Below are 23,176 nucleotides of genomic sequence, written 5' to 3'. Positions count from 1 at the left end.
CCTCTCAGCTCCGCCTCAGCTCCGGCCTCGCTCTCCCTCAGCTCGGATCCAGCTCTGTTCCCGCTCCACCTCAGCTCGGACCCAGCTCCGGCCCCGGTCCCCTCAGCTCCGGTCCCGCTCCCCCTCAGCTCCGGTCCCGTTTCCCTCAGCTCCGGCCCAGTTCCGCCTCAACTCCGCCTCAATTCCGCCACATCCCGGGCCTGGCTCCGCCTCAGCTCCGGCCCAAACCCGGCTCCGCTCCGCCTCAGCTCCGCCTCAGCTCCGCCTCAGCTCGGACCCAACTCCGCCTCAGCTCCGCCTCAGCCCGAGCCCGGCCCGTTCTCGCTCCGCCCCGCGCGGCCTACCCGGTGTGGCGGGGCCGGGGGGACACCGGGGCGGCGGGAACGGAGCGAGGCCGGGGCCCCGGAGCTGCGGCCTGTGGGGACGGGGGGAACCCCGAGCTGGGCCCGGGGCGCTGAACGGGGGTCCCGGGGGGCTGATGAGGTTGGGAGTCTGAATTGGGGCACCCGGTTAAACTCTGCTGAGTAGGATGGGTGTGAGGGTCCTGACATGTGGGGTGTCAATTGAGGGGTCTGAATTTGGGGGGATTTGGGGTGCAGGGGAGTTTGGGGTACCCTGGTCATGTTCTCCAGGGTGGGGTTTTGGGGGGCCCAGGCGTCCTGACATGAGGGGTGTCAATTGAGGGGCCTGAATTTGGGGTTTATTTGGGAGTTCTGGGGGGTGCAGGGGAGTTTGGGGCACCCTCGTCATGTTCTCCAGGGTGGGGTTTTGGGGTCCCAGGGGTTCTTGACATGGGAGGTCTCAATTGAGGGGTCTGGGGTCTTCATTTGGTGGTCCCAGGAGTCCTCGCAAGGGGGTCCACGAGACTGTGGGGTACCCTGGCCACATTCTCCAGGGTGTGGTTTTGGGGGTTCTGATATAGGGGGTCTGAATTGGGGAGTCTGGGGGTCTTGACCTGGGGGATCCTGGGGACATGGCCAGGTTCTCCAGGGGTTTGGTTTTGGGGAACTGGGGGTCCTGATGGGCAGGGTCTGAGCTGGGGGGTCTGGGGGCTTTATTTAGGGCTCCCAAGGCTCTTGGCCAGGGGGTTTTGTGGGTGGTATTGGGGCTTCTGGAGGCGTGGAGGGGGGATGGTGTTGAGGGGTCTTGGGGGCCTGAGCTGGGGGTCCCATATCCGAAATGGGGGTTCCAGGGGTCCTGACCTGGGGGCTCTGAGGGTCCCCAGAACAGCAGTGTCCCCTGTCCCCCCCCGCCACAGGCCATGGGTGCATTGGAGCCCCCCAATTTCTCGTGGGTGGTCGAGGGGCGGCTGGCGGGGCTGGCGATGCCGCGGGAACCGGGGCACTACCGGTACCTGCGGGAGCGCGGCGTGCGACACCTGGTGTCCCTGACGGAGCGGGCCCCGCCGCACCACGGCTGCTGTCCCCAAATCCAGCTGCACCGGCTCCGCATCGCCGACTTCACCCCGCCGAGCCCCGAGCAGATCCAGAGCTTCCTGCAGATCGTGGAGGAGGCCAATGGCCGCGGCGAGGTATGGCCGGGGACACCCGGGGGAGGGGACAGCGAGGGGACACCTGGGGAACAACTGTGGGAAGACACTGGTGGGGCAGCTGGGGGAGAGTGGAGGGGACAATTGGGGTGGTGACACAGAAGGGAAGACACCAGGAGAGACACCAGGGGAGGGGACACTTGGGAAGACATCTGAGGGAACACTTTGGGACACCTTGAGGAGGTGGCACGTCGGGGTGGGGAACACCTTGAGGGCTGGAGGGGGACCTCAGCAGGGTGACACCTCAGGGAGGAGGGACACCTTGAGGAGGGATGTTTGGAAAGATGGCACCTTGGTGGTGGGGGACATTTTGGAGGGGGTGACACCTTGGGAGATGGACACCGCTTGAGGAATGACACCTTGGGAGGGTGACACCTTGGGAGGGTGACACCTTGGGAGGGTGACACCACTTGAGGAATGACACCTTGGGAGATGGTCACTCCTTCAGGAATGACACTTTGGGAGGGTGACACCTGGCGGGGAGCACACACCTGTGGTAGGGCTGTGACACCTGGTGGCTGTGACATCTCAGGGAGTTGTCACTTCAAGAAGGGACACCTAAGAAGATGCGGGGAGGGTGTGACAGAAGGTGACACCAGGCAGAAATCCCATGTGGGCAGCGCCAAAATGGGCATCACCTGTCACTCAGAGGGGCACGTGGGCATCCAGCAGTGCCACCCACAGCTGTGTCCCTGTGCCCAGGCCGTGGCAGTGCACTGCATGCTGGGCCATGGCAGGACTGGCACGCTGCTGGCCTGTTACCTGTGCAAGGAGCAGCACCTGGCAGGGGGCGATGCCATCCGTGAGATCCGGCGCCTCCGGCCCGGCTCCATCGAGACCTCAGAGCAGGAACAGGCCGTGCTCCGCTTCTGCCAGTGCCTGGGGTAGGTGCCACCCTCCTGGGTGGTCCCCTGCCCAATTTGTGGCTCCCAAATGTCCCCAGTCCTCTCTCACTGGTGGCATTTTCCCCTCCACAGCGCTGGCAAGGAGAGCTGAGATCATGGATGGCGTCCATGGAACTGGGCACCTTGAGGTGCCAGGCGTGCCCAGCCCTGTCTGTCACCTCCTGCATTAAAGGACTGGCCTGTGGCTTCTCTCCAGGTCTGGTTTTGGGGTACACGCTGCGGGGGATGCTCTGCTGGGCACCCCCAGACCCGGCTTGGTTGGCAGCTGCATCCTGGGATTTGGGGTCCTGGCTCTGGGTTTGGGGTTCCTCAGGGTTCTGGTTCTGAATTCTGGCTTTGAGATCCTTCAGGGCCCTGAACTTGGGGTCAGTCAGGGTGCCAGTTCTGGGGTTTTTCAGGATCCTGGCTCTGGGGTCCTGGGTTTGGGGTTCCTCAGGGTTCTGGTTCTGGATCCCAGCTTTGAGATCCTTCAGGGCCCTGAATTTGGTGTCAGTCAGGGTGCCAATTCTGGGGTTGTTCAGGATCCTGGCTCTGGGGTCTTGGGTTTGGGGTTCCTCAGGGTTCTGGTTCTGGATCCTGCGTTTGAGCTCCCTCAGGGCCCTGAATTTGGGGTCAGTCAGGGTGCCAATTCTGGGGTTGTTCAGGATCCTGGCTCTGGGGTCTCTTGGGTTCCCAGTTCTTGGTTCCTGGCTCTGGATCCTGGCTTTGGGGTTCCTCAGGGTTCTGGTTCTGAATTCTGGCTTTGAGCTCCCTCAGGGGCCTGGGTTTGGGGTCATTCAGGGTCCCAATTCTGGGGTTGTTTGGGATCCTGGCTCTGGGGTCTTTTGAGGTGATGGCTCTGGAGTCCTGGGTTTGGGGTTCCTCAGGGTTCTGGTCCTGAATCCTGGGTTTGAGCTCCCTCAGGGCCCTGAATTTGGGGTCAGCCAGGATCCCAGTTCTGGGGTTGTTTGGGATCCTGGCTCTGGGGTCCTGGGTTTGGGGTTCCTCAGGGTTCTGGTTCTGGATCCTGGCTTTGAGCTCCCTCAGGGCCCTGAATTTGGGGTCAGTCAGGGTCCCAGTTCTGGGGTTGTTTGGGATCCTGGCTCTGGGGTCCCTTGGGCTGGTGGCTCTGGGGTCCTGGGCTTGGGGTTCCTCAGGGTTCTGGTTCTGGATCCTGGCTTTGAGCTCCCTCAGGGGCCTGGGTTTGGGGTCAGTCAGGGTCCCAGTTCTGGGGTTGTTCGGGATCCTGGCTCTGGGGTTCCTTGGGTTCCCAGCTCTTGGCTCCTGGCTCTGGATCCTGGCTTTGGGGTTCCTCAGGGTTCTGGTTCTGAATTCTGGCTTTGAGCTCCCTCAGGGGCCTGGGTTTGGGGTCAGTCAGGGTCCCAGTTCTGGGGTTGTTTGGGATCCTGGCTCTGGGGTCCTGGGTTTGGGGTTCCTCAGGGTTCTGGTTCTGAATTCTGGCTTTGAGCTCCCTCAGGGGCCTGGGTTTGGGGTCAGTCAGGGTCCCAGTTCTGGGGTTGTTCGGGATCCTGGCTCTGGGGTTCCTTGGGTTCCCAGCTCTTGGCTCCTGGCTCTGGATCCTGGCTTTGGGGTCCCAGCTCTGTGTCCTGACTCAGGGGTTCCTCAGAGTCCTGGTTCCAGGATTTTGAGTCTGGGGTCTCTCAGGGTTGTGGTTCTGGGATCTCTTGGTGTCCCAGCTCTGGGGTCTCTCTGGGTTCTGGCTTTGGGGTCCAACTCCGAGTTCTGGCTCTGGGATCCTGTGGGGTGCTCATTCTGGGGTATCTCAGGGTCCCAACTCTGGGTCCTGGCTCTGGATTCTGGCTTTGGAATCCTCACTTTGGGGCTTTGGCTTTGGGGTCCCAAATCTGGGTCCTGGCTCTGGGTTCTGGCTTTGGGGTCTTAGATCTGGGTCCTGGCTTTAGGTCCTGGCTTTGGGGACTTGCTTTGGGGTCCCAGCTCTGGGTTCTGGCTTTGGGGTCTTGGCTTTGGGGTCCCAAATCTGGGTCCTGGCTCTGGGTTCTGGCTTTGGAGTTTTGGCTTTGGGGTCTTAGATCTGGGTCCTGGCTCTGAGTTCTGACTTTGGGGTCCCAAATCTGGGTCCTGGCTCTGGGCTCTGTCTTTGGAATCCTCACTTTGGGGCCTTGGTTTTGGAGTCCTGATTCTGCGTTCTGGCTTGGAGTCCTCACTTTGGGGCTTTGGCTTTGGTGTCCCAAATCTGGATCCTGGCTCTGGGTTCTGGCTTTGGGGTCTTAGATCTGGGTCCTGGCTCTGGGTCCTGGCTTTGGGGACTTGCTTTGGGGTCCCAGCTCTGGGTCCTGGCTCTGGGTTCTGGCTTTGGGGTCCCAAATCTGGGTCCTGGCTCTGAGTTCTGACTTTGGGGTCCCAAATCTGGGTCCTGGCTCTGGGTTCTGGCTTTGGGGTCCCAGCTCTGGGTCCTGGCTCTGGGTTCTGACTTTGGGGTCCCAAATCTGGGTCCTGGCTCTGAGTTCTGACTTTGGGGTCCCAAATCTGGGTCCTGGCTTTGGGTTCTGGCTTTGGACTCCTCATTCTGGGGCCTTGGCTTTAGGGTCTTAGATCTGGGTCCTGGCTTTGGGGTCCCTCAGGGTGCTGTTTTTGGGGTCCCATGGGATCCCAGCTCTGGGGTGGTTCTGGCTCTGGGGTCCTTCAGGGCCCACGAGCAGCCCCCCCAGCGCTGTCACCCGCCAGTGCCCCGATGCCACGTGGAGGGTGACAAGCGTGTCAGCGCCCGGGGGCCGAGCCGGGACGTTGGTGCTTAAAGTGTAGCTTAGCCGGAATTGAGGCATCTCCATCCAAAAATCCAATCCTGGAAATCTCTTCTCAGCTGCTCCTAACCTTGGTGGCATTTAAATCCTGGTTGGAAGCAGTGTCGCCGTCCCCATTTCCGGGCGGGTGGCACATGGCGCGGGCACAACGGGGGCCAGCGCCTCAACCAGCAGCTCCACAGTCCCCAAAAGTTCCTTTGGATTGCCACAATGTCACCATTCTCCTTTGGGGACAAGGTGCCAGGGTGGTGACACTGAGGTGGTGACATTGGCGTGGTGACACCGGGCACTGCTGGCAATCCAGATGTGCCCTGCCCAGATGTGCCCAGAATTGGGATGGAGAGGGCCCAGAATTTGTGGGGTCACTCCAAAACTCTGGGGCCACCCAGCTGGCCCTGGTGGCCCATGGTGGGGTTTTGGGGACACCAGTGTCCCCAGGATGATGCCACAGCGAGGCCACACGTATGGGGGGCACATACCCAGGGCACAGCCAGTTTGGGGTGTCCATCCCTGCGTGGGGACCAGCATGGGGACAATGGGGACACAGTGGGGACAGTGTGGCCGTGATGGGGACACTGTGGCCGCGGTGGCAGTGCCAGACAGCGATGCCCAGCCTAAGCTCACATGGGGGGCACAGCCAGTTTGGGGTGTCCATCCCTGCATGGGGACCAGCACGGGGACAATGGGGACACAGTGGGGACAGTGTGGCTGTGATGGGGACACTGTGGCCGCGGTGGCAGTGCCGGACAGCGATGCCCAGCCTAAGCTCACATGGGGGGCACATACCCAGGGCACAGCCAGTTTGGGGTGTCCATCCCTGCATGGGGACCAGCACAGGGACAATGGGGACACAGTGGGGACAATGTGGCCATGATGGGGACACCGTGGCCGCGGTGGCAGTGCCGGACAGCGATGTCCAGCCTAAGCTCACATGGGCCGGAGCGGCCCAAAGCTGCTTACAGCAGAATTATTGCCCTTAACCCCGCTGACTCCACGCTGTCCTCAGAGTCCCCCGGGCTCAGGGGGCCAGGCCAGGCCAGGGGGGGCTCCAAGGACCCCCCACCCCCTCCAAGGAGGGCTGGGCTGGGGGGGCATCGCCCCAGTGTCACTCCCGGGGTGCCCATGTGGCCGGGCCGGTGTCACACGTGCGGGGTTTGCTGGTCCCTCGATGCTGGCTCTGAGCCGGGGACACAGCCAGGATGTCCCCTCTGTGTCCCCTCCTGTCCCCCCCCCCAGGCTGGCGAGTGGCCCAGCTCCGGCTCAGCCCGCGGGATGGGGACATGGCACCGTGTGGGGACACATTTAGGGTGGGATTAGAGAGAGGGAGATGGGATGGGAAGGGTGAGCAGGGAGGGCTGGGACAGAGGGACACACAGAGGGGACATAGGGCTGGGCTTGCTTGTCACAGCCCTCAGTGGCACCCACCTGTCCCTGTGTCCCACCCAAACCCCAGCCACGTGTCCTGTCTGTGTCCCGTGCATGTGTCCCATCCATGTCCCACCCGTGTGTCCCCTCTTTGACCCACCACAGTCCCACCCCTGTGTCCCATCTGTGTCCCCTGGTCCCACCTCTGTCCCAGGAGTGTTTTTCCTGCGTGTCCTGCCCGTCTGTCCCACTCGTATCCCATCTGTGTCCCCTCCATGGTCCCGCCTGTGTGTCTCACCCGTGTGTCACCCCTGTGTCCTATTCATGACCCCTCGTGTCCCACTCTGTGTCCCACGTGTGTCCCACCCATGTGTCACCCCAGTGTACTCTTCATGACCCCTCGTGTCCCACCCTCTGTCCCACCCATGTGTCCCACTCGTGTCCTCCCTCTAGGTGCCCCTCCTTTAGCCCCCTGTGCTTCCCCCGCTCCCACCCGTGATCCCTCATGTGTCCCCCCATGTCCCCCTCGCTTTCCCCCCCATATCCCCCTCCGTGTCACCCCACACGCCCCCCGCTCCCCTTCCCCTCTCAGGGTACTACATTTCCCAGCATCCCTCGCTCCCCGCTGCCTCGCTCCGCCATTGGCCGCCTCCAGAGGCGCTCAGCGGCGTCTCCTGATTGGCTGTCGCCGCGGCAACGGGCGGCGGGGGGCGTGGCCTGGGCGGCCCCTCCCGCCGTCGCGGGTTTGTTTGCGGCCGCCCGGCGGCGGCGGCCGGAGCCGAGCGGACCCGGACGGATCCGAACCGAGTCGGAAAGAGCCGAAAGCAGGCGGGAAGAGCCGAGCGCAGCCGAGCGCGGCCGGCCGGGCATGAGGAGCGGCGGGACGCGGAGCCCCCCGCGCCCCCCGCCCGGGGCCGGTGCCCCCGGGGCTGCCCGGCCGAGCCCGCCGGTCCGCGGGCCCCGGTGACGCCGCGGGAGCCGCCGCAGGGGGGGCCTGGGCTATGCGGTGGTGGCTGCGCGCCGCCGTCCTCAGCCTGCTCGCCGGAGCCGGGGGTGAGGGGCCGTCCCGGGGAGCGGCGAGGGGGAGGCGGCGGGGCCGGTCTGGCCGGTACCGGGCCGCGGGGCTCGGGGGCGGGGAAAGGGTCCCGGTGTGTTCCGGTGTGTTCCGGTATGTCCCGGCGTGTCCCGGCGGGACCGGTCCGTCTAGTGCCGGGTTCCGGGAAAGCGGGAGGAGGCGGGGGACAGCTGGGGACAGCGGGGGCGGGAGGAAGGTCCCGGTGTGTCCCGGTGTGTCCCGGTGGGATTGGTTTGGTTGGTCCCGGAGAGGCGGGGGGGGAGGTTCCGTGGGCAGGGGAAGGGTCCCACTGTGTCCCGGTGTGTCCCGTGCCGTCCCGCCCCCATCCCGGTTCATCCCGGTTCGTCCCGGTGTGTCCCGCTTCATCCCGGTGCCGGTCCCGCAGGCAGCGGCCGGAGCGAGCCCCGGGCCGTGGTGGGGCGCGTCGGGGGCAGCGCGGTGCTGGGCTGCGGGCTCCTGGGCGCACACGAGGCGCGCCCGCCGCTCTACGTGATCGAGTGGGTCCGCTTCGGCTTCGTCCTCCCCATCTTCATCAAGTTCGGGCTCTACTCGCCGCGCGTGGACCCCGAGTACGCGGGTGAGTGGCGGGCGAGGGGTTCCCGGGACCCCCGTGGGCTGTCCGGTGTCTCTACTCGCTGTGGTTCGGTCAAACCGGGTGCTGATGGTGTTAGACCACCTTAAACCCACTCCTGAAAAAGTGGGGGGGCTCTTTCGGGGGTCTCGGGGGTCCCTGCAGCAGGTGAGTGCCAATCCCAATGCCCAGGGATGGCAGCATGGATTGGGGTGGCAGAGGGGATGCAGATCCAGAGGGTGAAATCTTGGAGAAGCCCCCCAAACCAAACCCAACCCACCCCCGTGGGCATCTCCCGCAGGGTGGCACGGCCGAGCCCTCCCGGTGCCACCGGGGTGCCCCGGGGGCTGCGGGCGCTGCCCCGGCCCGTGCGGGTCGCCTGAAGGTTGAGGCTGGGGAGGGGATTTCGGGGGAGCTGCTAATTGGAGCAAAGCTGGGCCGGGGACGGGCTGGGCGTGGGAGGGGGATATTCGCTGCTTTAGCGGGTATTTAAAGTGAGCGGTGGCAGAGCCAGAGGAATCCCAGCGAGACGATCCCTGCGAGCACGAGGGGAAAACCACAAGAGTGTCCCCTGGGCATGGGGAGGGATGGCAGCCCAAAAACCCCGACTTTCTGTGCCAAAATGCGTGCTCCGACCTTTCCTCGGGGGGCTGGATCATGCCAGGATCACAACCCAAACCCTGCTGCCAAAATTATCCCTTCCCTAAAAATCCCCTCGGCTGGGACACCCACATGGGTGCAGATTTTGGGGGATGCTTTCAGCAGCTCCGCCTTGGCTTTGGGGACCAGCGGTGACAAGGAACGCCCCGGGCAGGACAAGGCACCTGCTCTGCCGGTGCCGGGCTCCTGTTACCTGAGCGCCGAGGGGCCCCGGGGCTGCCGCGGCTCCGGTTACCCAGGAAGGGGCTGGCAGTGCCCTCCCCCGTGTCGCCGAGGGCTGCGGGAGCAGATTGGGATCAGCGCTGGGGGAAGGGGCTGGAGGCTGGAATGAGGGCGAGCTGGGTGGGTGGGCAGGGGGGGCTGGCGGCCGTCGCCATGGCAGCGGGGCCGCGGCTTCTTCTTGTTTTCCATCGGCCGGCAAGGGCAGGGGAGGTGGGTGCAGGGCGATGCCAGCCCCTTCTCTCCGCCGCTTGCCCGGTGGATCGGATCAGGTGGCGCCGCTGCTGTCACCGGTGTCACTCCTGGGGACATCGGGGAGGGGGTCCTGGGGACAGGGTGGGTGCAGCTTCTCCTGTGGTGGGATGGGGTCGGCTCTCCCCTGCGTGCCACCGCCGCCCACGGTGACACGAACCACTGTCCCCTGCCCTAGGAGAGGGTCGGTGGTCTCTGGGCTGGCTCTGGCCGCGTGGCGGGGCCCGCAGCCCCCTTTGTGTCCCCTCCCTGTCCTTTGTGTCCCTCTGAATGTCGGTTGCCAAGCGCGGGGGGATGCTGGGCCGCAGGGTTTTGTTTTTGCAGGGCGGTGGAGGAGGAGGAGGAGGAGGGGGCTGGGGCCGGCACAGGGGGATTAGGGGGAGGCTCAGGGGCGTCCCCAGACCGCTCTGATCCCTTCCAAAGGGACCTTTGTTCGGGAGCCGGCTGCTCCCGCCGCGCCTGGGGCTGGGGGCTGGCAGCTGCTGGGGCTTCCCAAAGCTTCCCAGAGCTTCCCAAAGCTTCTGAGAGCTGTCCCAGAGCTGTCCCAGAGCTGTCCCAGAGCTGTCCCAGAGCTGTCCCAAAGTTTCCTAAAGCTTGCCAGAGCTGTCCCAGAGCTATCCCAGAGCTGTCCCAAAGCTTCCCAAAGCTTCCCAAGGCTTCCCAGAGCTTCCCAGAGCTGTCCCAAAGCTTCCCAAAGCTTTCCCAAAGCTTTCCCAGAGCTGTCCCAAAGCTGTCCCAGAGCTGTCCCAGAGCTGTCCCAAAGTTCCCTAAAGCTTCCCAGAGCTGTCCCAGAGCTGTCCCGGAGCTGTCCCAATTCCCAGGGCCAGGCGTGGGAGCCAGATGTGGGGTGAAGGCTGGCGGACCCCTCGTCCCCACAGCTGTGGGGTGAAGGCACAGGGGTGGGAGGCGGCTCTGGGCGCTGCGGGAAAGGTTTGCACGTGTTTGTGTGCGGGGTTGGCACGGCTCGGGGCGGATCTCGGTGCCCAAACCCGCCTGCCCGGCTCCTGCCACTCCTCCTCATCCTCATCATCCTTGCCGGGCTCGTCTGGCGGGACACGGAATCCCAATAGTGGTGCCAGCGTGGGCTCCGGTGCCTCGGGCACAGCGTGGGCACCGTCTGTGACAGCGGGTGGAGCCGCCAGCGGGGGCTCCCCAAAACTTCCCGTGTCGGGAACCCCTCGGGAAGCGGCAGCTCCTGGGATGCTGATGGAGCATCGTGGGCTGCTCCGGTGCTGCCCATGCCGTGTCCCTGCCGTGGTGTCGCGGGAGCGATGTCACCTGGCATGGCCCGGGGGTGCCCGGGGTGGCAGTGCCAAGGCAAGGGGTGCCGGGGTGGCAGGGAAGGATGGATGCCCAGGATGGATGCCCGTGGAAGGGGGTGCTGTGGACAGTGGGTGCCCGGGGAAGGGGATGGCCGGGATGGTGGGTGCCCCAGACAGGGGATGCCCAGGGTGGTGGGTGCCCAGGATGGTGGGTGCCCCAGACAGGGGATGCCCAGGATGGTGAATGCCCAGACAGGGGATGCCCAGGATGGTGAATGCCCAGAGATGGGAATGCCCAGGATGGTGCGTGCTCAGAGAAAGGGATGCCCAGGATCGTGGGTGCCCCAGACAGAGGATGCCTGGGATGGTGGGTGCCTGGAGATGGGGATGCCCTGGATGATGGGTGCCCCGGACAGGGGATGCCCAGGACAGTGTGTGCTCAGAGAAAGGGATGCCCGGGACAGGGGGTGCCCAGGATGGTGGGTGGCCCAGACAGGGGATGCCCAGGACAGGAGGTGCCCTAGACAGGGGATGCCCAGGATAATAGGTGCCTCGGACAGGGGGTACCCCAGACAGGGGATGCCCAGGGTGGTTTGTACCCAGAGATGGGGATGCCCAGGATGGTGGGTACCCCAGACAGGGGATGCCCAGGATGGTTTGTGCCCAGAAATGGGGATGCCCAGGATGGTGCGTGCTCAGAGAAAGGGATGCCCAGGATGGTGGGTACCCCAGACAGGGGATGCCCAGGATGGTTTGTGCCCAGAGATGGGGATGCCCAGGATGGTGGGTACCCCAGACAGGGGATGCCCAGGATGGTGTGTGCTCAGAGAAAGGGATGCCCAGGATGGTGGGTACCCCAGACAGGGCATGCCCAGGATGGTTTGTGCCCAGAAATGGGGATGCCCAGGATGGTGCGTGCTCAGAGAAAGGGATGCCCAGGATGGTGGGTACCCCAGACAGGGGGTGCCAGTGCGTTCATTGGGGGCCGCTGGCCGCGCACCCCAGCCTGGGCTGAGCCAATTGCCCACTGCACCCTGAGCCGATTATGGCTCTGATAATAGCCCGGGGGATTAACGGGCTGCGCTCGCTCTCGCTGCGGGCCCTTATCCCTCTGCTCATCAAAGAGGCCGCGGGGCGTGCGGCTGGTGCGGGGCGAGCACCCCACGGCCTGGGGGAGCCCCGGTCACCGTGTCCCCCCGGGGACCCCACGGCCTGGGGGAGCCCCGGTCACTGTGTCCCCCCGGGGACCCCACGGCCTGGGGGAGCCCCGGTCACCGTGTCCCCCCCGGGACCCCACGGCCTGGGGGAGCCCCGGTCACCGTGTCCCCCCGGGGACCTCCCCCCCCGGGACCCCACGGCCTGAGGGAGCCCCGGTCACCGTGTCCCCCCCGGGACCCCACGGCCTGGGGGAGCCCCACCGTGACCGGGGCTGAGCAGGGTGAGAGCGCCGGGGGAGCTCCCAGCGGGAGGGAAAATCCTCGGGAAGGGGGAAAAGGGGTCGTGGGAGGGGTGTTGGGGAAGCGATGCTCCAAGTGCGTGGACCCGCCGTGCTGGGGGACCCCGCCGAGGGTGACAGAGCCATTGTCGCCTCCTCTGCGGTGTCACCCGCGTGTGTGTGGAGTGCTGAATGTCGCTGGGAGCCGCCTCTGGCACCGCCGTTCCCAGCCCCACGCGGTGGCAGCGTGGGTGGGCGCCCTGGGGAGGGGGTGACCTGAGAGAGGGGTGTCCCCAGAGCGGTGACCTGAGAGAGGGGTGTCCCCAAAGCGGTGACCGAGAGAGGGGTGTCCCCAGAAGGGTGACCTGAGAGAGGGGTGTCCCCAAAGCGGTGACCGAGAGAGGGGTGTCCCCAGAGCGGTGACCTGAGAGAGGGGTGTCCCCAGAGCGGTGACCGAGAGAGGGGTGTCCCCAGAGGGGGTGACCCGGTAAGGGGGTGATCTGGAAAAAGGGTGACCTGAGAGAGGGCTGGCCCCAGGGAAGGGGTGACCCGAGAGAGGGGTGTCCCCAGAGGGGGTGACCGGAGAGAGGGGTGTCCCCAGAGGGGGTGGCCCCAGGGAGGCGGTGACCCTGTAAGAGGGTGGCCCGGGAGAGGGTGTGACCTGGAAAAAGGGTGACCTGAGAGAGGGCTGGCCCCAGGGAGGGGGTGACCCGAGAGAGGGCTGACCTGGTAAAAGGGTGACCTGAGAGAGGGGGTGACCTAGCAGAGGGGTGGCCCGGGAGAGGGGTGGCCCCAGGAAGGGGGTGACCTGCAGAGGGGTGGCCTCAGGGAGGGGGTGAGCTGGCAAAGGGGTTGACCCGGCAGAGGGGTGGCTCCCAGAGTGGGTGACCTGGCAAAAGGGTGGCCCCAGGGAGGGGGTGACCTGGCAGAGGGTTGTCCCCAGAGAGGAGATGGCTCCAGGAAGGGGTGACCCGAGAGAGGGGTGACCCCAGAGGGGGTGGCCTGAGGAGGGCGTGACCCGGGGATAGAGTAGCCCCATGGAGGGGGTGACCTGGCAAAGGAGTGGCCCCAGAGGGGGTGACCTGCAGAAGGGGTGACCCGGGAGAGGGTGGCTCCTGGAAGGGAGTGACCTGGCAAAAAGGTGGCCCCAGGGAAGGGGTGACCATGGGGAGGGGTGGCCCGGGGACGTGGCTGTCCCTGAGCCGCTGCCGGTGGCACAGGTCGTGTGCGGCTGGAGGAAGGCGCCTCGCTGCGCCTGGACCTGCTGCGCGCCGAGGACCAGGGCTGGTACGAGTGCCGGGTGCTCTTCCTCGACCGCCACAGCACCGACGCCGACTTCCAGAACGGCACCTGGATCCACCTCACCGTCAACGGTACCGGCCCGTCCCACCCTCGGCTGCTCCGCCCGCGTCTCCCGGGGCTGGCGCTGGAGTTGAGGCAGGTGTGAGGGTGAGGGTTTGGATCTGGATTTGCCTTACAGCACCTCCCACCTTCCTGGAGACCCCCCCTGCGTTCGTGGAGGTGCGGGACCAGGCTGCGCTGAGCCTCACCTGCAGGGCTGTGGGCAACCCCCAGCCTGTTGTCACCTGGAAGAGGAGTGACCTGCCTGTCCAGAGCGGGGACACGGTGCAGGTGAGGGTGACAACGCCCTCTGTGGGGTGTGCCCAGGCTCTGCTGCCCATGCCCAGCGTGGTGGCACCACCCGGTTCACGGGGCACGTTGCCGTCCCTCGGTGCCATTGCAGGTGAGCAACGGGACGCTGAGCATTGCCACCGTGGAGCGTGCCAGCGCGGGCACCTACACGTGCCACGCCTCCAGCAAGGAGGGCACCGTCACCCACACCACCCGTGTGCTCGTGCAGGGTAAGGACAGGCGGTGCCCAGGGAGCCGTGGCATGGTCGGTTTTGGGAGCAGCTGGGGCTGTCCCATGTGCCCAGCCCTCAGTGCCACTCTGCCTCGCACCCCAGGGCCACCCATCATCGTGGTGCCACCCCAGAACGTCACTGTCAACATCTCCCAAGATGCCTTTTTGGCGTGCCAGGCTGAGGCGTACCCAGGGAACCTCACCTACACCTGGTTCCAGGGCAGCAGCAACGTCTTCCACCTCAGGTATGAGATGGCACCGGGGGCTGCTGTGCCACCAAACGTGTGCCAGGGACGGGCTGGGGACAAATCCATCACCCCAGGGCAGCAGGGGCAGTCCCAGCTGTGCCACTCCCAGCTGTGCCACTCCCTGCTGTGCCATCCCTTCCCAGCCACCTCCAGGCTCGGGTCCGTGTCCTGGTGGACGGGAGCCTCCTGCTGCAGCGAACCACCCCGGACGACGCTGGCAAATACACCTGCACCCCCAGCAACGGGCTCTGGAAGCCACCTTCAGCCTCAGCCTTCGTCACGGTGCTCTGTAAGACCCCCTCCCGCACCCCCAGGCCGTCGGGAGCCCTGCTGTGGGGGCTGTGGTGGGAACAGGGGTGTCCCGTGGGGACCCCAGCCCCGTGTGTGCCCGCAGACCCAGCGCAGGTGACCACCATGCTGCCGGAGACTCACCTGCCCAAGGGCATGAGGGGCGTGATCCGCTGTCCCTGCAGGGCCAACCCGCCCCTGCTCTCCGTCACATGGACCAGGGACGGGCGCCCGCTGGAGCTGGACAAGGTAGGGCTGCTCCCAGCTCCTTCCCAAACCCTCCTGCTCACCCATTACCCTTTCCCAGCTCCTTCCCAAATCCCTCCTGCTCACCCATTCCCCTCTCCCAGCTCCTTCCCAAATCCCTTCTCCTCAGCCATTCCCCTCTCCCAGCTCCTTCCCAAATCCCTTCTCCTCAGCCATTCCCCTTTCCCAGCTCCCCCAAGGTATGGCCACTCCCACTCCCACCAGCTTCCCACCTTCCCAAATCCCTCCTGCTCACCCATTCCCCTTTCCCAGCTCCTTCCTCCTCACCCATTTCCCTCTTCCATCATCCTTCCCCCCTTCACAAATCCCTCTTTCTCACCCATTCCCCTTTCCCAGCTCCTTCCCACCATCCCAAATCCCTCCTGCTCATCCATACCTCTTTCCCAGCTCCTTCCCAAATCCCTCCTGCTCACCCATTCCCTTCTCCCAGCTCCTTCCCACCATCCCAAATCCTTCCTGCTCACCCATTTCCCTCTCCCAGCTCCTTCCCGCCATCCCAAATCCCTTCTGCTCATCCATACCTCTTTCCCAGCTCCTTCCCAAATCCCTCCTGCTCACCCATTCCCCTCTCCCAGCTCATTCCCACCATCCCAAATCCCTCCTGCTCACCCATTCTCCACTCCCAGCTCCTTCCCAAATCCCATCTCCTCCTCCATTCCCTTCTCCAAGCTCCTTCCCAAACCCTCCTGCTCACCAAATCCCCTCTCCCAGCTCCTTCCCACCTCCCCAAATCCCTCCTGCTCACCCATTCCCTTCTCCCAGCTCCTTCCCAAACCCTCCTGCTCACCCATTCACTTCTCCCAGCTCCTTCCCACCTCCCCAAATCCCTCCTATGGCCACTCCTACCACCCTTCCCACCATCCCAAATCCCTCCTGCTCACCCATTCTCCACTCCCAGCTCCTTCCCAAATCCCATCTCCTCCTCCATTCCCCTCTCCCAGCTCCTTCCCAAACCCTCCTGCTCACCCATTCCCCACTCCCAGCTCCTTCCCACCTCCCCAAATCCCTCTTCCTCAACCATTCCCCACTCCCAGCTCCTTCCCACCTCCCCAAATCCCTTCTGCTCACCCATTCCCCACTCCCAGCTCCTTCCCACCTCCCCAAATCCCTCTTCCTCAACCATTCCCCACTCCCAGCTCCTTCCCAAATCCCTCCTGCTCATTGAATCCCCTCTCCCAGCTCCTTCCCAAATCCCTCCTGCTCACCCATTCCCCACTCCCAACTCCTTCCCCCCTCCCCAAATCCCTCCTACGGCCACTCCCACCACCCTTCCCACCTTCCCAAATCCTTCCTACGGCCACTCCCACCACCCTTCCCACCTTCCCAAATCCCTCCTCCTCCTTTCCCAGCTCCCCGGCTGGTCCGTCCGTGCCGACGGCTCCATCGTCATCGCCACGGGCAACGACGACGCGCTGGGGCTGTACCGCTGCACGCCCTACAACAGCTACGGCACCGCCGGCGAGTCCCGGCCCACGCGGGTCCTGCTGAAGGTGAGGAGCCCCCCGGGGTCCCCTCCTGGCTCTGCACCCCCTGCCAAGCCCCCCCAAACTGCCCCTCTGCCTTGCAGGACCCTCCTGCCTTCACGGTGCGGCCCAAGGAGGAATATTTCCAGGAGGTGGGCCGGGAGCTGGTGATTCCCTGCGCGGCTCAAGGGGATCCCCCACCCACCATCACCTGGGTGAAGGTAGGGGGTGCTGGTTTGGGGGGTCAGCTGAGCCCCCCTCCAGGGACAGAGGTTGTTTTTGGCCTCCAGGGTATCATTTCTGGAGCCGTGTCCTTGTGCTTGCATCACTCCTGGGGCAGTGTCCTTTTTCCTACATCACTCCTGGGGTTGTGTCCCTGTCCCCCCTGGGTCCCATCCCAAACTGGAGTCCCATCACTTGGTTCTTGAAGGGTCTGAGGTCACTTTGCTTGGCTGTCCTTTAAAACAGTGACAAAACTCTGCCCCAGGGCCTCCAAACCTTTTTCCTACATCACTCCTGGGGTTGTGTCCCTGTCCCCACTGGGTCCCATCCCAAACTGGAGTCCCATCACTTGGTTCTTGAAGGGTTTGAGGTCACTTTGCTTGGCTGTCCTTTAAAACAGTGACCAAACTCTGCCCCAGGGCCTCCAAACCAGCCCCAGGGTGGTGGGCCCTGTCCCAGTTTTCGAGTCCCCTTGTCCCCAGTGTGGCAGTGTCACAGCCCCAGTCCGTGCCCTGGTGGTGGTCCCCCATCAGCATGTCCATGCCCCACAGGTGGGCAGCGTGGGCAAGAGCAGTGCCCAGGTGGATGGCAACAGCAGCCTCGTCCTCCACCCCCTCATCAAGGAGCAGCACGGAGTCTGGGAATGCACGGCCACCAACCAGGTGGCCAGTGTCACCACTGCCACCTCTGTCCACGTACTGGGTGAGCTGCCTGTCACTGGGATGGTCCTGGGGTGCTGGAAAGGGTGGTCCAAGCCCCCCGGTGTGACCCTGCTGCCCGCCAGGTACCAGTCCCCACGCTGTCACCAACGTCTCCGTGCTCCCGCTGCTGCTGGCAGCCAACATCTCCTGGGAGCCAGGCTTTGATGGAGGCTTCTTCCAGAGGTTCAGCGTCTGGTACACCCCTCTGTGAGTGCCCACCCCTGCTGTGTGCCCCCCTAGGGACCACAGCTCCCTCTCACGGCTCCCTCCTGTCCCCAGGGTGAGGTACCCACCGCGGGCACACCACGACTGGGTGTCACTGTCGGTGCCAGCTGGGGCTCAGCACCTTCTGGTGGAGAACCTGCAGCCAGACACCAGTTACCAGTTCAGCGTCCTGGCCCAGAACAAGCTGGGCAGTGGCCCCTTCAGCCAGATCGTCACCTCCGTGCCCAGGGGTAAGGGCAGCTCCCCAAAAAAAACACCCCCGGTGCCCCCCGTGCCCACCTGGTGCCAACCTCTGCTCGCTCCCCAAGGCTTCCCAGTGACCACAGTGCCTCCGGAGCCACCGGCCATGACCGTGCACGTCTTCCTGTCGCCACCCCGGGCTCTGACTGCCAACGAGACCGTGAGGGGGGTCCTGCTGTGCTGGGAGCCCCCTGCCCGTGCCTCGGTGGCCCTGAGCGGGTACGCGCTGGAGCTGCGGCAGGACAAGGGCGGCTGGGAGGTGCTGGAGCGCTCCATCCCCGGCACTGACACCCAGGTGCTGGTGCCAGGGCTCATCAAGGTGAGGTGTGGCTGGGTTTAGGGCTGGCTGGTGGCCGTGGCGGCGTGGTTCATGGCTCTGCGTCCTCCTTGTCCTCCTCAGGACGCCTTCTATGAGTTCCGACTGGTGGCCTTTGCTGGCAGCTACATCAGCGACCCCAGCAACACGGTGAACGTGTCCACGGCAGGTGAGGCTGGGCTGCCACGTGGGGAGAGGAACCTGAGGTGGGAAACATCCAAATAATTCCCAAGGGAGAGCCCCCTCCGTGCTGCTCCCACCCTCCTGTCCCTGCTGCTAAACTGGGGGCACGGACAGAGCAGGACCCCCAAGGCTGAAGCTGGGGCAGCAACCAGAGTGGCCTCAGCCTCAGGGACCAGAGTATCTCCTCACATGGTGCCCATGGCAGGGGGCAGAGCAGCCCTGGTGGGTCAGGAGCTGAGACTTTGCTGTGTCCCCGTGATGGTGGTGACACATGGGGAGGGCTGCCATGCCATGCTCCTCCACATCCCATTCCCTCCCTATCCCACTCCTGTCATGCCACATCTCTGGCTTTCATTCCCCCAAATCCTGCTGCCTCTCATCCCATTCCTGGCCATGCCACACTCTCCTCCCTCTCCATCCCTCTCCCTCCCTGTCCCACTCCTGGCTGATGGGGTGCCCTGTGTGTGGCAGGGGGCACAGATCAGCCCTGGTGGGGCAAGAGCTGAGCCCCCCATGATGCTGGTGACACCAGGGCAGGGCTGTGCCAGCCTGATGGGGTGCCCTGTGTGTGGCAGGGGGCACAGGACCCCCCTCCAAGGGCAGAGAGCTCTGATAGGGCAAGAGCTGAGTTTTTGCTGTGTCCCCATGATGCTGGTGACACCAGGGCACTGTGCCAGCCTGATGGGGTGCCCTGTGTGTGGCAGGGGGCACAGGTCCCCAAAAGGGCAGAGCAGCCCTGGTGGGGCAAGAGCTGAGTCTTTGCTGCGTCCCCATGATGTGGTGACACCAGGGAGTTGTGTCCCCATGCTGTGGTGACACCAGGGCACTGTGCCTGCCTGATGGGGTGCCCTGTGTGTGGCAGGGATGGAGGTGTACCCGTCCCGCACGCAGCTGCCGGAGCTGCTGCCACAGCCGGTGCTGGCAGGGGTCATTGGTGGCATCTGCTTCCTCAGCGTGGCCGTCATCTTCAGCACCATGGCCGCCTGCATCATGAACCGGCGCCGCGCCGCGCGCGTCCGCAAGCGCCGCCAAGGTACCGGGGACAGGGGACAAGGGGACAGGCCAGCCTGGGTGGGGACCGAGCGGGTGCTGCTGTCTCCTCCTCCTCCTCATCACGTTTTTGAGTTGCTCGCCGTGTGATCCCCCTGTGTTCTCATGGCCTTCCAGATCCACCACTCGTCTTCTCCCCCAGCAAGAAGCTTCCACCTCCACAGTAAGTCACGCCATTGCCACGCTCCCTGCTTGTCCTGCCGTGTCACTGCCATGGCACCCTCCCTGTCCTGCTCCCACCATGCCATCCCCTCCCTGTCCTGCTCCCACCATGCCACACTCCCCCCATGTCCTGCCATGTCACTGCCATGCTCCCTCCATCCTACTCCCTGTCCTGATCCTACCATGCCACATTCCTGCCATGCCATGCCATGCCATGCCATGCCATGCCATGCCATGCCATGCCATGCCATGCCACACTCCCTGTCCCTCTCTTGCCACGCCATGCTCCTCCGCATCCCCTTCCCTCCCTATCCCACTCCTGCCATGTCACACCTTTGGCTTCCACTCCCCCAAATCCTGCTGCCTCTCATCCCACTCCTGGTGTGCCACACTCTCCTCCCTCTCCCTCTCCATGTCATGCTCCCCTCCATCCCTCTCCCTCCCACTCCTGGCCACGCCATGTCCCCATCCCACTGCCCTCCGCCACCATCTGGGGGCACAGGGACAAGGTGGGCACAGCCACGCCCTGCCCAAGGGCGTTAGGAGCAGGCTGCTCCCTTGGCGTTCTCCCTGCGGGCACTTTTGGCTGGAGAAAAGCTCAGGAAATGCAGGAGCAGCCCGGCTGGCGGTGCTGCAGCTGCTGCCTCTCCCCTGCAGCAATGCTCGTGGCCCTGCTAGCCCCGGCAGCACGGTGAAGCTGAAGCTGCAGCCATCGCCGTGCCGGAGCCTGCACCGGAGCCTGCTGTGGGGTGAAAAGGCCGGCACCAGCCTGGGGCTGAGCATCGCCGGCTCCCGTTACCCCGCCTACGAGAGCCACGGCCGCGAGCACCGGGAGCACCGGGAGCACCGCGAGCACCGCGAGCACCGCGAGCACCGCGAGCACGTCCCGCTGGAGCGCATCTGCCGCGGCCCCGACGGCCGCTTCGTGCTGGACACCGAGCCGCGGCCGGAGCTGGGAGCGGAGCCTCCGCGGGACCCGCTGCAGCCCTACCGCCAGCTGCCCGCCGAGGAGGAGGAGGAGGATGACGAGGATGAGGAGGAAGACGAGGAAGACGACGAGCCCGTGTGGCACAGGGGGGTCTCGCTGCGCCCCCACCCCGCGGGGCAGCCCCGTCGGGGCTCCCGGGCCTCCGGGCACCGCCACGGCCGCTACTTCGGCTACGGCAGCAGCAGCCCCGTGCTGGACGAGGCCGTGGCGTTGAGCATCAGCGACGTGAGCCCCGTGGCCTCTGCCGCCGCCACCCTGCCTTACAGCGCCGTCCCGGAGCCCCCCCGGCCCCGGGAGTCCCCCCGGCCGGCCAGCAGCCCCCCGGCGCCCCCCGGCCCCATCAGCGGCATCCTGCAGTACCTCAGCCTGCCCTTCTTCAAGGAGATGTGTGTGGACGGCGACTGGCCCCCCCCGGAGGAGCCTCCCCCCGGTACCGGTGCCCGCTCGGATCCCCCCGCCAGCCCCCCGCGCCCGGAGCGGACGCTGTGCCCGGACTGCAATGACACAAGTGCCAACGACGCCACCTCCCCTCCCGCCGCCACCGCCGCGTTCCTTGAGCCCCCCCGGCTGCCCCTGGGCCCCGCCAAGGCCTCGCTGCCCGGTTCCCCCTCCTGGCCGCCCCCCCAGCCCGCCCCACATCTCCGGACTGAGCCCCCCGGGCGGCCGCCGGACGCTGCGGCCCCGGAGAAGCTCCCGCGGGGCAGCCTGACCAGCCAGAGCAGCGGCCGGGGCAGCGGCTCCTTCCTGCGGCCCCCCTCGCTGGCACCGTCCTTGGGGGGCACCTTCCTGGGCACCCCGCTCGGGGACGGGGGCAGCTGGCACAGCGCGGGCTCGGCAGCCGAGGAGGGACGGGGCAGGACGGATGCTGGCGCCGGGAAGAGGTGAGCCGTGGGCAGGGCACTGGGATGGGCTCCTGCGGCGTGCCGGGGCAGCTGCGGGCCTGTGCCACCCAGCTGGCATGAGTGGGCCTGGCACGGAGCCACCTGGCTGCCTGCCAGCCCTGCAGTGCCCTGGGGACACCCCCATTGTCCCTGTCCTGAGAGAACAGTTCAACCCCAGCATCCCTGGCAGCTCCCACATCCCTCAGGGTGGTGCCCCTCATTCCTGGGATCTGACCTTGGCATCTGCCCATGCCACCCATCCCTAGGCTTGGGATCTCTCCTGGCATTTATCTTGGGGTCTTATGCCCATCCCTGGCATCCCATCCCTCTGCCCTGACCTCCATCCCTTTGCTGTCATCCATCCCCAGGGTTTCACACCCATCCGTTGGGGTTTCACTTTTTGGGGTGTCCCCTGGCATTTATCTTGGGGTCTCATGCCCATCCCTGGCATCTGATTCCTCTGGGTCTGCCCTGATCTCCATCCCTAGTCTCTCCTACTGATCCCCAGGGTTTCACTTTTTGGGGTGTCCCCTAGAGCCCATCCCCAGGATTTCCCTTTTGGGGGTCTCTCCTAGAGCCCATCCCCAGGATTTCCCTTTTTGGGGTCTCTCCTAGAGCCCATCCCCAGGATTTCCCTTTTGGGGGTCTCTCCTAGAGCCCATCCCCAGGATTTCCCTTTTTGGGGTCTCTCCTAGAGCCCATCCCCAGGATTTCCCTTTTTGGGGTCTCCCCTAGAGCCCATCCCCAGGATTTCCCTTTTTGGGGTCTCTCCTAGAGCCCATCCCCAGGATTTCCCTTTTTGGGGTCTCCACTAGAGCCCATCCCCAGGATTTCCCTTTTGGGGCTCTCCACTAGAGCCCATCCCCAGGGTTTCCCTTTTTGGGGTTTCTCCTAGAGCCCATCCCCAGGGTTTCATTTTTTGGGGTCTCCACTAGAGCCCATCCCCAGGATTTCCCTTTTTGGGGTGTCCCCTAGAGCCCATCCCCAGGATTTCCCTTTTGGGGGTCTCACTAGAGCCCATCCCCATGGTCTCACACCCATCCCTCGGGGTTTCCCTTTTTGGGGTCTCCCCTGGAGCCCACCCCGGTGGTCTCACCCCCTCGGGCCATCCCCTTCGCCCCCTCCCCGCAGGAGGAACACCTCGGTGGACGAGAACTACGAGTGGGACGCGGAGTTCGCGCTGGAATCGGAGCTCCTGGAGGCGCTGCAGCTTTACCGGGGCGCGGCCCCGGCCCGGCCCGGTTCCTCCATCGCTCTGCGGGACCTGCAGCGGCACCGTGAGTGCGGCCCCCCCGTTCCCCGCGCCCCGTGGCCGCCCCGCCGGGTGCCGCGGCGGGGCCGGACGCTGCTTCTCTCCCCGCAGAGCCCGGCTCGGCCCCGGTGGTGAGCTCGGTGTCGGCGGAGGCGTTGGGGACGGGGGGACCCCCGGAGCGCCGCCAGAGCCCCCGGGCCGAGGGGTTGGGGGCGCGGCGCCGCAGGGAGGGGGCCCGGCAGCGGGTGGGCACCCATGGGTGCTGCTCCGAGCGCGTCGAGGTGGCCACGCTGCTTTAGGGACCCCCTTGGGTGAAAGGATGGGCGGGGAGGGGAATAAAGAGGCGTGAGAGCAGCTCTGGCTCCTGTTGGTGGGTGGGGGGATCCCCAAGGCACCCCGGGTTCTGCCGCGTCCCCCCGAGATCTTCTCGGGGTCCCCCTCCCGCCTCGTCCCGCTCTCCGTGCCTTGTGCGGGCTCCCCCATTCTCCTGTGGCCGCATCTTCCTCTTCCTCTGGCCACAGCTTCCCCTTCTCCACCCGCATCTGCCCGGCCTCGCCCTATCAATCCCACCCCACCATCTTCTGGGTACCCCCCCATTTTCTGGTACCCCCATCTCCCTGGTACCCCTCCCATCTTTCTGGTACCCCCATCTCCCTGGTACCCCCCCATTTTCCTGGTACCCCCATCTCCCTGGTACCCCCCCATTTTCCTGGTACCCCCATTTTCTGGTACCCCCCATTTTCCTGGTACCCCCATTTTCTTGGTACCCCC

General features: G+C 65.3%; 2 protein-coding genes across 2 annotated transcripts; both read left to right on the top strand.

Annotated features, from left to right (window-relative positions):
- Nucleotides 1-258: 258 nt before the first annotated feature.
- DUSP23 (dual specificity phosphatase 23) lies at nt 259-2,638 on the top strand. The gene is made up of 4 exons (XM_059490131.1): nt 259-483; nt 1,259-1,531; nt 2,252-2,433; nt 2,527-2,638. The coding sequence occupies exons 2-4, from the start codon at nt 1,262-1,264 to the stop codon at nt 2,543-2,545; spliced, it is 471 nt and encodes a 156-aa protein (XP_059346114.1). The 5' UTR covers nt 259-483; nt 1,259-1,261; the 3' UTR covers nt 2,546-2,638.
- Nucleotides 2,639-7,357: 4,719 nt separating this feature from the next.
- IGSF9 (immunoglobulin superfamily member 9) lies at nt 7,358-22,721 on the top strand. Its single transcript, XM_059490118.1, has 20 exons — nt 7,358-7,634; nt 8,042-8,233; nt 13,276-13,428; nt 13,536-13,687; nt 13,800-13,917; nt 14,023-14,164; nt 14,311-14,456; nt 14,562-14,704; nt 16,072-16,212; nt 16,290-16,406; nt 16,959-17,109; nt 17,192-17,315; nt 17,388-17,563; nt 17,642-17,892; nt 17,974-18,058; nt 18,935-19,105; nt 19,240-19,285; nt 19,942-21,153; nt 22,285-22,430; nt 22,517-22,721. Exons 1-20 carry the CDS (start codon nt 7,583-7,585, stop codon nt 22,702-22,704), a joined length of 3,906 nt encoding a protein of 1,301 aa, XP_059346101.1. The 5' UTR covers nt 7,358-7,582; the 3' UTR covers nt 22,705-22,721.
- The last annotated feature ends 455 nt before the right edge of the window (nt 22,722-23,176 follow it).

Source organism: Ammospiza nelsoni, chromosome 28 (assembly GCF_027579445.1).
Source record: "Ammospiza nelsoni isolate bAmmNel1 chromosome 28, bAmmNel1.pri, whole genome shotgun sequence".
NCBI classification, from domain to species: domain Eukaryota; kingdom Metazoa; phylum Chordata; class Aves; order Passeriformes; family Passerellidae; genus Ammospiza; species Ammospiza nelsoni.
Note: the sequence above shows the minus strand (reverse complement) of the source record. Positions and strands in the feature narration are given on the sequence as shown.

Excerpts from the sequence above, each read along its gene's own strand:
- DUSP23 (XM_059490131.1), top strand. The coding sequence starts at position 1,262 with ATGGGTGCATTGGAGCCCCCCAATTTCTCGTGGGTGGTCGAGGGGCGG. Across the intron at positions 1,532-2,251 it reads AGGCCAATGGCCGCGGCGAG|GCCGTGGCAGTGCACTGCAT; the intron begins GTATGGCCGGGG and ends CCCTGTGCCCAG.
- IGSF9 (XM_059490118.1), top strand. The coding sequence starts at position 7,583 with ATGCGGTGGTGGCTGCGCGCCGCCGTCCTCAGCCTGCTCGCCGGAGCC. Across the intron at positions 8,234-13,275 it reads CGTGGACCCCGAGTACGCGG|GTCGTGTGCGGCTGGAGGAA; the intron begins GTGAGTGGCGGG and ends CCGGTGGCACAG. Across the intron at positions 19,106-19,239 it reads CGTCCGCAAGCGCCGCCAAG|ATCCACCACTCGTCTTCTCC; the intron begins GTACCGGGGACA and ends ATGGCCTTCCAG.